The sequence below is a fragment of the Ursus americanus genome, chromosome 2 (assembly GCF_024610735.1).
Source record: "Ursus americanus isolate L20-20 chromosome 2, mUrsAme1.1.p, whole genome shotgun sequence".
NCBI lineage: Eukaryota > Metazoa > Chordata > Mammalia > Carnivora > Ursidae > Ursus > Ursus americanus.
This window is the reverse complement of record NC_142128.1, coordinates 40,543,804-40,554,377: the sequence shown is the minus strand read 5'-3', so window position 1 is coordinate 40,554,377 and position 10,574 is coordinate 40,543,804. Positions and strand designations below refer to the sequence as shown.

The 10,574-nt window shown below is 51.9% G+C and overlaps 1 protein-coding gene across 4 annotated transcripts; it reads left to right on the top strand.

Annotated features, from left to right (window-relative positions):
- The first annotated feature begins 268 nt into the window (after positions 1-268).
- On the top strand, positions 269-4,978 carry S100A2 (S100 calcium binding protein A2). 4 transcript variants are annotated; one of them, XM_045784411.2, is made up of 3 exons: positions 269-380; positions 3,778-3,925; positions 4,736-4,978. In XM_045784411.2, exons 1-3 carry the CDS (start codon positions 283-285, stop codon positions 4,886-4,888), a joined length of 399 nt encoding a protein of 132 aa, XP_045640367.1. In that variant the 5' UTR covers positions 269-282; the 3' UTR covers positions 4,889-4,978. The 4 variants fall into 4 exon arrangements, with proteins under 4 accessions (XP_045640367.1, XP_045640369.1, XP_045640370.1 ...); XM_045784413.2 differs by lacking the exon at positions 269-380 and adding an exon at positions 822-1,012; XM_045784414.2 differs by lacking the exon at positions 269-380 and adding an exon at positions 1,578-1,765.
- Positions 4,979-10,574: the final 5,596 nt, after the last annotated feature.

Genomic DNA, 10,574 nt, shown 5'->3' with positions numbered 1-10,574 from the left:
GGAGGTGAGTCAGCACTGCCTCCTTCCTGAGTCAGGCGCAGGGCGGGTCCAGGGCTGGGGACCGGGAAAGGCAGTAGGGAGGACGTGGGGGGTGGGGTGGGGGAGGACCAGCCGGCAACCACAGGGCTCAACCACCAGGGGGCAGGAGCCACCTGGGCCGCAGGCCTCCGGCCCCAGCAGCGGGGTGGACAGAGAGCCGTGCCCCTTCTCACGCTGGGTATGGGCAGAGTCACTGCCAGGGACGTGCCCACGGCCCAGCTGTGCCCTGGCTTCTCTGCCTTCATGGCCAAGTGGAGAATGTGGACCGGGATTGGATGCTGGGTTCATTCTGTCCAACCCTCCTGTTCCGCTGACTGGGAGGGCGTTGTTCAGCTCACACTGTGAGTTACTGGCAAGTTAATGTGATTTTCACCAGTCCCAGGAATATGGCCACTCGACGGGCACCATCCGGGCCTCAGTTCCCAATGAGGGCCGGGTCTCCCGGTGCTGCCCCTGGTAATCAGTGGCTCTCCCTCCGCTCTCTCACTGCCTTCACAGTCCTGTTTCTGCGGCTCTCTGAACTTTTCTCCCAGTTTCCGCGGTCTCCATCGGCTGCTGGGGTACTCGCTCAGCTCCCTCCCTCCCTGGGCCCCAGGGCTGGGGCGGGTGTTTCCTCAGGGGTTTGCGGCTTCCGGAAGCTGTTTTCCAGCCCCGTGTCTAAGTGCCACTCCTGGGATGTGGAGAAGTCATGATTTGGTAACAGAACCCGTGTTGTGGTTTGGGAGGCTAGAAGGTCCCTTGGCCCCAAAACACGGTCCCGGGGCCCCCAGTGCACTCAGTAGCCATAAACAATGGTTGGCGCGGGGTGTGGGAGACCCTTCGTTCATGCAGAAATGAGTAAGACCCAGTACCTGCCCGGTGAGCTCACCGCGTGGGGGTGAGGGCAAGAGAAGACAGGCGCTGGAATGACTTAGCCCAGGGCAGACACTCTAGTGCCCAAGGACAACGGGAGCCCTTGTACGGGGCAGAGCAGGTAGAGGTGGAACCTGGCTGGGCCTGGGGCAGGCTCCATGGGATCTGTGGCATTGACCCGGCCTTCGAAGGACAGTTGGGATTTCAGCAGGAGGGGATGTGGGGAGCAGGGGTCCGCACAAGCAGTGGGTCTCGGCGCTCCAGGTGCGTGTGTGGTGTGCTCGAGGCGCTGTGAGCCAGGCAGCTAGGGTATGTGTAGAGGCAGTTGGAAAGCAGGTGGGGGCCAGAGCCCGAGCACCTCGCTGCCAGGCTTTGTGGAGCAGCCGTGGGCACCACTGCGATATCGGAGCCCGAGAGGCCTTCCCTCGAGTCTGGAGGCAAAACGGAAGAAGTGCTTCGAAAGGCAAGGCATTGCACCCCTTGGGCTTTACCCTCAGGGTGAAGGGTTTGTATCTCAAGCTCTACTTGAAGTAGGGTTTGATAGGAGCGGTGGCATGAGGGGTCCATGTGCCTTGGAAAGGAGGGGACACCGTGGGCTCCAAGGCCGGACTCCACCTGCACTGTTCAGGCTGCCTGAGTCCTGCGGTGACAGCAGGAGAGAGCAGCCTGGCTTCCATCTGACGCTGTCAGTTCTCAGTCCAGCTCCTCTGAGGTGTCTAACTCAAAGCTCCCAGGGAGGGGGACCACGAAGGGTCTCCACGCCAGCACCCTCTCCTCCCAGGCTGGGCTGGGGTTTCCAAGTGCTGCTCTGGCCTTCAGGGAGGAGGCGGGTGCCGCTGAGTCACTGCCTGGGCATCTGGGCCGGGAACAGTGGGTGAGTCACCTAGGACTGGGGCTTTGGGGGAGGGGAGAGAAGCCGCTGGACATCTGGAAGGGGGAGGGGAGCTTGGCGGGCAGGAAGGGCGGTGCCCAGGCTGGTAAGGGCAGACAAAGAGCGGGAGGCAGGGGCGCCTGGGAGGGGGCAGCACGAAGCCTGCTCTTCTATGAAAACCCCGCCCCTGGGCTCGGTCCTGAATGGCTGCGGTGTTGGCCTTTCTCTGGGTATGGGGAGGAGCCTGGAGGGATGAGGTGATGAGGGCCATGGCTGCAGCTTGCCCCAGCCCTGGCCTCCACCTGGGAAGCTGTCCAGCCCCTCCTCACTTGCCCACTCCCCAAGCCTTCCTTTCTCTGTTTTGAACCTCCGGGGGCTTCCTACAGTCCACACTGACTCATTCACCCTGACCGTAGGGTGAGCAGAGCCACTGCTGTCTCTCACCACTGCCCTGCCTCCTTCCAGACGCCTTCCTACCCACAGGAGCCTCTCAAGGTGTTTTTGGGCACCTGTTTCCCTCATTATCTTACCAAGAGGAATTCTGCTGCCAGCTAGGAAGCTTCCCCCCAGTGAGTCTCTAAAGTCAGCTAGCGCGCGCACACACACACACACACACACACACACACACACACACACACACACAGAGAGGCCTGGGAAGTCCCTGGGTGCCTGCATCCTCTGACTCACAAGTGAGCTGTGGTTCTCAAGTATGTGTCATATAAGCAAAGCCTGGCATGAGACTCTAGGCCCACAAACAGGGGCTACCGCCCCTCACCTTGGGCCCAGGCCACCCCTTCTCCATGATACCTCCTGCTCCCCTCCGTGGCTAGGTGGGGCCTTCCAGCTGCTGGGGGAGCCGGCAGTCTCTGGGAGGGAGGGGGCTGGCAGGGAGTGGGTGGGGGTGGCAGGAGGCCAGGCTTTGGCGGGATCAGGTTAGGGCAGGTTTGATTTCTTAAAATGCCAGGTTGGGGGCCAGTGGGGCAGGCATATAAACCCCAGTGCGGGCACCGGGCCCTTTGCTTTCCTTCCAGAGCCTCTCTGTCATCTGGTCTGGTGAGTGCCTCTGTCTTGCTGAGGGCTAGTTGGGGGGACCCTGTGGGTCTCTGCCTTATTCTTCTGTCTTAATCTTTGTCTCCGTAGTTTCCTCATTCTGGGTCTCTCCCTTTGGGGGACCTTGTGTGAAGCATCCAACTGAGGGTTTTTTCCAGGCTCCTGTGTGAGGTCTCAGTTTAGGGGTTGCTCTGAGGCCTTCTCTTGGGTCTCACAGTGTGGGCATCTCAGTCTAGAGACCCTTCTTGGGGGCCTAGGCCTAGGAATAGGAGGTGTGGAGGGTGACGCTTTAAGGAGAGCCTTGAGTTTGTTTGGTGGTTGTTGTTCCAAAGTCCTGGATTCTAACAGGACTAAGGGGCAGGAGCCAGTCATCTCAAGTGCGTGGGCCTGCCCGGGGCCCTGCCCTCTGCCCCTTCCCTCCTCCTCCCCCTGGAGAAGGCAGAACTAGCAGGATGGGCCCAGGACTTTATGTGCCACTGACACCAGGTACTGGGACCTCACCCCAAGACTCCCCGCTAAGCCTCCCGGGGCTGCTCAGAGCATTCTCAGAGGCAGAGCCAAAGATGGGCTCTGAGTTCTGTCCTACTGTTTCCAGGGCACAGTCATTCCTTTAGTACCAATCCCAGTAGGGTCCTTCCTGGTGGGGAGGTTTGTTCAGTGGCCTTTACCTGTGCCCCGTCTGTTAGAGACAGCACCACCCCGCTCCCAGCTCAGAGGTTTCTAGGATGAGGGAAGACCCACCGCTAGCCTCTGAGAGTCCTTAGTCCAGTGGTGGAAACATACTTGCCCAAGGGCAATTCCTCTGGCCTTAGGGGTCCCTCGTCTATGGGAGATGACTCCTCAGGGAGGAAAAGTCTCAGGGGAGATGCAGAGAGGGGTTTGGAGAGGCACTTTGGGGCACAAGGCCAGAGTGTCCTGTGGGCTGGCTGAAGTGTCTCCGTCACCTACCACCCCTGTGGCCCTAGATCCAAGATGTCCAGTCCCCTGGAGCAGGCGCTGGCTGTGATGGTCACCACCTTCCACAAGTACTCTGGCCAAGAGGGTGACAAGTTCAAGCTGAGTAAGGGCGAGATGAAGGCACTTCTGCACAAGGAGCTGCCCAGCTTTGTTGGGGTGAGTGGGGCTGGCTGGCGTGGGGGTGCGTGGGGGGTGCCGGCTGATGCAGACCCAGGGCGCAGCCTCACAGAGGGGGCTGAGGCCCACCCATGTGTGAGTGCCCTGTCACTGCTGTCCCTGCGGCTCTCCAGAGGGTGGATGGCTGTCAGGGCCCTCAGTGTCCATCTGTCCAATCCCCTCACTGAGTTGAGCAAACCAAAGCCCAGAGAGGGGAAGTGACCGGCCCAAGAGCACACAGCTCTCGCTTAGTTTCCATGTTATATGTCAAACTAAGAAAGTATGTAGGGAGAGAAAAGCCCAACTAACACATGTGCACTGGGACAGTGGGCAGAAAAATGCAGCCAACTTTCAGTTTGCCCCTCACCTGCCCCATATTGAGTCTGAAGAATTCAAAGTCAGGTTCAGGCTTTGAACTCATGGGGCATGTCCTTCATACCTTTAAAATTTTTTTTTGGTTAAGCTTTTCTAATTTGGCTTCATTTTGGCTGGTATTAAAAAGTTTGCCTTTTCCTGAATTCAGAAATTTTTAGTTTCTTCATCAGCAAAGTGGGGGTAGTGAGCCCACCTTGCTGGGCTCAGGGAGTAGCCGGGTGCTCCTCCTTCCCAGCAGGGAGAGCTGGAGACCCTACCCAGTGAACATCTACCTGTCCTCACTCACAGGGCCTCTTTGAAGCTCCCAGGAGCTCCCTGCCCACCACTTACCCACTGCCCAGTGCGGAGAGAGGGCTGGGCTCTGACCAGTAGGTGTGTGCTCGGTGTGGGGGTGGGTGGAGAGCAGCCTGCTGAGCCATTCTCTCTCACTTTCAGGAGAAGGTCGATGAGGAGGGCCTAAAGAAGCTGATGGGTGATCTGGATGAGAACAGTGACCAGCAGGTGGACTTCCAAGAGTATGCTGTTTTCCTGGCCCTGGTCACTATCATGTGCAATGAATTCTTCCAGGACTCCTCAGATGCGCCCTGAAGCAGAACTCTTGCTCTGCCATGGGCCTCCTGGACCCACGAGGACTCTAACTATCCTTTTCGTAATGAATAAAATTTTCCGTTGATCGTATTTTAATTGCTCAGTGGTGCCCCACGCCCTAGCTGGCTCAGTTAGGGTCCCGGAAGATGACAGCCTCCTTAGATTCCACTCCCTCTGGGCCCTGACTCTTCTTCTGGAAACCTCCCCAAGGCCAGAGCTGTGCCTTAAGTCCTGGACTTTGGGATTTCAAATACCAGTAAAAATTTGAGATAGTTTGCTAACTTCTTCTTCTTCTTTTTTTTTTTGCCAAATAAAGATATTAAAAATGGCAAATACTATCCACCATCACTGTCATTTCATAAAAAGCGAAAATTCCAACAAAGAAGGAAGGCTATGCTCAGAGTGAAGGACAGACCTGGATGTTCAATACCGCGAGAGCAATGAGCTGTACTTGGACCTGCTCAAGAGACAGAAGGCAGTCTAGCCAACCCAGCAGACCTCCTCATTAAAGACTTCGTATCAGGTTGCAGGCCACAGGCAGTGGCCCTGTTTTAGCAAAGTTATATTTCTTTTGATACCTGCTTTCAGATGGGCTCTAGTCTGAGTTCATTCTTCTCCTGTTGGTCTCTGCTGAAAGCTGCCAGGCGCTAGTTCATATCAGCATCCTGATTATTTTCTACCATTTTCCCCAAACTTATAACAAGTTTGCCATCTGTTCTGCACCCTATGGTCAATCAGGTGACAGCCTGACCTAACGCTTTGCCACCTCCTGACAAGGTCACTGATTTTCCAGCCGGCAAAGGTGAGGTCGTCATATTTTGTTCTTTTCCCTCTTCAATTAATTACACATGTTAGGTTCTCTCTCTCTCCCTCTCTCTTTAACGGATTCCACTTCTAGTTACCAAATTCTCTACCAGTTAGGAATGTATTCAGTTGTAAGGCACAGGAAACCCGACTAAGAATGACGTAACTACATTGGGATTTAAATGCCTTATAAAATAAGTCTGAGATATGCAATTCAGGTTTGGTTCAGTGACTTAGAGATGCTGTTCTGGTTACCTATCGTTGCATTACAAACCACCCAACAATTTAAACACATTTATTATCTGCTAATTTCTGCAAGGAGACTGCAATTGGTCAATGGGGTTCTCATTTGGGATTTCTCATGCGGTTGCAGACGGATGTTGGAGCTGGAGTCATCTGAAAGTTCAAATCAATTCAACTTCCAAGGTAGCTTACTCAATATGCCTGGCAACTGGCGCCAGTTCTAAGTTGGGAGGTCAGCCGGCGTTATCATCGGGAATGCCTACCCCGACCTCTTTATGTAGCCTGGGCTTCTCAGAGCATGGCAGCTAGGTTCTGATAGGGAGTGGCCCCAAGTGAGCATTCCAAGAGGTCCCAATGGGGGCTGTGAGGCTTAAATCTTAAGGGATTGATCTCAGAAATCCAAGAACATCACTTCTGTTGCATTCTCATGATCAAGCAAGTCATTAGGCTGGCCCACGTTCAAGGGGAAGAGAATTAGCCTCCATCTTTTCTGTGGGGACCAGGGGCACAGCATTGACAGTGACCATCTTTGGAGACTGTATACCACAATCTGACTTCTAGCAACCAAGTGCAGAATGCAGCCACCTCCTTCCCAGCACCCACCATGTCTCGCCCTGTTAAGGCATTGACATGAGGTCCAGGGTCTTGTTATCTATGTCAGGCCCCAGTCTGGGTGTCACTGAGTACAGCTGCTCAAGAACAATTCCCTTGGCCCGAAGATCTACGAATGATACACTCAATGCACAAAGACGAGCCAGACAGGTAATAAACACTCCTAGTCAAAAAGGGGTTGTGGTGGAAAAAAGTATGGAAGTTGTTCAAGAAATTAAAATAGAACTAGCATACGATTCAGTAATTTCACTCCTGGTTATGAATCCAAAGAAAAGGAAAACACTTACCTGAAAAAGATACATGCACCCCTATTTTAATGCAGCATTATTTACAATAGCCAAGATATGCAAACAACCCGTGTCCATCCATCGATGAATGGTCAGCGAAGATGTGCTATACACACATATCTCACACACCAGAGAGAATATTACTCAGCCATAAAAAAGAATGAAGTCATACTATTGGTGACAACATGGATGGACCTAGAGGGTATTATGCTAAGTGAAATAAGTCCGTCAGGGAAGGACAAATGTATGATTTCACTTATACGTGGAACCTAGAAAAACAAAACAAATGAACAAACAAACAAACAGAGAGAGACCCGTAAATACAGAAAATAAACAGGGAAGGGAGATGGGGGGATAGGCAAATGGGTGAAAGGGAGTGGGAATTATGGGCTTCTGGTTATTAAATGAATAAGTCATAGGAATGAAAGGCACAGCGCAGGGATATAATAATGGTGTTGTAATAGCGTTGTATGGTGACAGATGGTAGGTGCACATGTGGTGAGCATGGCATAACATACAAAGTGTCTTTGGTCCATAGCAAATCTGAAATTGGGTCAGACACATGCCACCAGATTCTTTTTTTTTTTTTTTAAAGATTTTATTTATTTATTTGACAGAGACAGAGACAGCCAGCGAGAGAGGGAACACAGGCAGGGGGAGTGGGAGAGGAAGAAGCAGGCTCCCAGCGGAGGAGCCTGATGTGGGGCTCCATCCCATAACGCCGGGATCACGCCCTGAGCCGAAGGCAGACGCTTAACCGCTGTGCCACCCAGGCGCCCCATGCCACCAGATTCTTGATTAGGGCCCAGTTCTGCTCCCTATAAATTGTTCCTCTTGGGTCCACAATCTAGGATGTTGGTTTCATTCTTTTTCACTATTTTCCGTAAGAAATGTCTGTGTTTGTAGCTTTCTCAGCTGTCCCTTGCCCAAAGGAAGTTGACAACCCAAAGCTTTTTTTTTGTTTGAACTGTCTCTATCCCTTTCAGCCCAAGATTATGTAATTCCTTTAAAAATGTTGTGGGCTCTCTCTCTTTCAAATAAATAAATAAATAAATAAATAAATAAAATCTTAAAAAAAATCTAAAAAAAATGTTGTGGGCTTCCTGTGTATCAACTTATAATTCACTTAATTAGACAAATGCCACACTTACAAATCTCTCTGAGACTGGCCCCTCCCTACCTTAGACTGAGAATCAGGGAGCTGGGAGACAGGCCCTCTTGTCAGAAAGCATCTGAGAGGCACACTTCTAAAATTATTAGAAGCCAACTTGTTTATCTGAGAAGATCTGTGACACTTGTCCTTAAATCTTTCCAAGTCTCTACCTTTGACTTTGTTTTTATCCCTAGTCCCCCTCTGTTGGCAAGGCCCTAGATGTGACCTTCGCCCTGAAGCCATTTGTTAGTTTGAGAGCCATGTGCTGGCGGTAAAGACTGTTCTGGGCCCTCTATATTGCCTCTAAAAAACCTGAGCAGTTCCTTCTTAGGTCATCTCTTTCTTCTCATATTTTATCATGGGTGTCAGAAGAAGTAGGCACTTTCAGTATTCTGTCTAAACATCTCTTGAGCCGGATCCATGAGTTCTTACGTACTCTTTCTATTTTCCTATTACCATTGACTGTAATGTTCCCAGACATTCCACAACTGTATACTGGGGGTCACCTTTTCTTCAGCCTTCAGTAACAATTTCCTCACTGCCCTCCATATTATTACTGCTAACCTCCTTGCGGTCCTTCTAGCTGCACTTAGTACCTGGTCCCAAAGCCAATGGCACCTGCTTGGTTTTTGTAATAGTAGCAACCCCCAAGTGCAAGGAGCCAGCTCATGCTAACTTTCTAAACTTTTCCTACCACCTCCTCTATCATCACATTTAGGGCTCTGTTTGGCCTGCAACCCCAGATACATCAATGGACAGTTCAACCAAATATTTTATCATTTCATAGCAATGGTCCTTCCTTGGCTTTCCAGACTGGACGTTTTTGGCTTTCCTATCTTGCTGCCTCTCCTCTTCCACTTAGCCAATTGTATGTTTTAGTTTCTTTTACTTGAGGACTCCACTTTCAGATGTAAAATTCTCTACCAGTTTGAAATATACTCAGCTATGAGTTGCAGATAAGGTTATTTCCATGGTGTTTAACTGTCTTACAAAACGAGAAGTCTGGGTGGGCAGTTCGGGGTTGGTTCAGGGGTGCAGAGATGCCATATGACACCAAGTGCTTTTTCAATTATTTTTTTGCTCTGGAACCTATAATATACATGCTTCCCCTCATGCATGCTGCTTCATGATCACAGCATGGCTGCTCTATCTCCAGGTTTCACTGTCCGTGTTCCAGTCTGGAAGGTGCAAAAAGGTTTCCGTCAGACTTTCCCTTTTTATTATGCAAAAAGTACTCCCTCCAGGGATTTCCACTTGCATCTCCTTGGTCTTGAGGGTGTAATATGGCTGGTCCTAGCTGCAACAAAGTATTTTTACCTGGGCACGTTGATACTTTGAAAGAAAAAAACTTTTTAAGATTCTATTTATTTATGTATTTTTTTTAAAGATTTTATTTATTTATTCGACAGAGATAGAGACAGCCAGCGAGAGAGGGAACACAAGCAGGGGGAGTGGGAGAGGAAGAAGCAGGCTCATAGCGGAGGAGCCTGATGTGGGGCTCGATCTCATAACGCCGGGATCACGCCCTGAGCCGAAGGCAGACGCTTAACTGCTGTGCCACCCAGGCGCCCCTATTTATGTATTTGAGACAGAAAGAGAGAGAGCGCGCAAACGCGTGTGTGCAGGAACAGAGGGTGGAGCAGAGTTTGGGGGAGAGGGACAAGCTGACCCTGCACTGAGCACAGAGCCCAATGAGGGGCTCGATCTCAGTTGAGATCATGACCTGAGCTGAGACCAAGAGCTGGCCACTCAACCTACTGAGCACCCAGGCGCCCCTAAAATGGGTTTTAATAATAAGGCAAGAGGGGATGGATAGTAGACAAGCAATAGACAGTGTTTTCCTGAATTGTTTTCTCACTTTTCTTACTTCCCTGGGAAACTCTGATGCTTGGCAACCACCTCGAGAGCCCCTCAGACTGGAGCTCCCCAGACATGGACAGGACCCGAGTGTGAGGTGCCTGCAGAACCTGCTTGTTCTCACTGTTCTCCTTAACCGCACATCTGCGGCTGGAAAGGCAGGCTGGGCAGGCCGAGCAATGAGAGAAGCCCACCTCCCCAGTGTCCTGTAGCTGACATGGCCAGGAAACAATAGGTCAGGGAGTGGTGGTACACTGACATGCCTAAAGCAGCTCTCACAGCAACGCTCATGCAGTTGTCACCGTGGCCTCTGGGTTCCCTGGAGAGGCTCTATCGTTAGACCCTCTTCCCAGATGAGAGAACGGGGAGGAAGCAGCATCTGCCGCTGCTGGATGTCTCCCTCTGGCCCGGCTCTCTGCTGGGCCTGTTGGAGCAGTGACTTCTTGAATCCTCAGAACGATTGGATGGACTGGATGATGGGTGAGCTGGTGGTAACTGCCGTTCACGGAGGAGGAAACAGGGGCTGGGAGAGGTTGAATAAGGAGGTGTGTTGGGACTTGACCCAGGTCTGTAAGAAAACCCCTCACCTCGGGGTGCCTGGGGGGCTCAGTCATTAAGTGTCTGCCTTCGGCTCAGGTCATGATCCCAGGGTTCCGGAATCGAGCCCCATGTCGGGCTCCCCACTCTGTGGGGAGCCTGCTTCTCCCTCTCCCACTCCCCCTGATTGTGT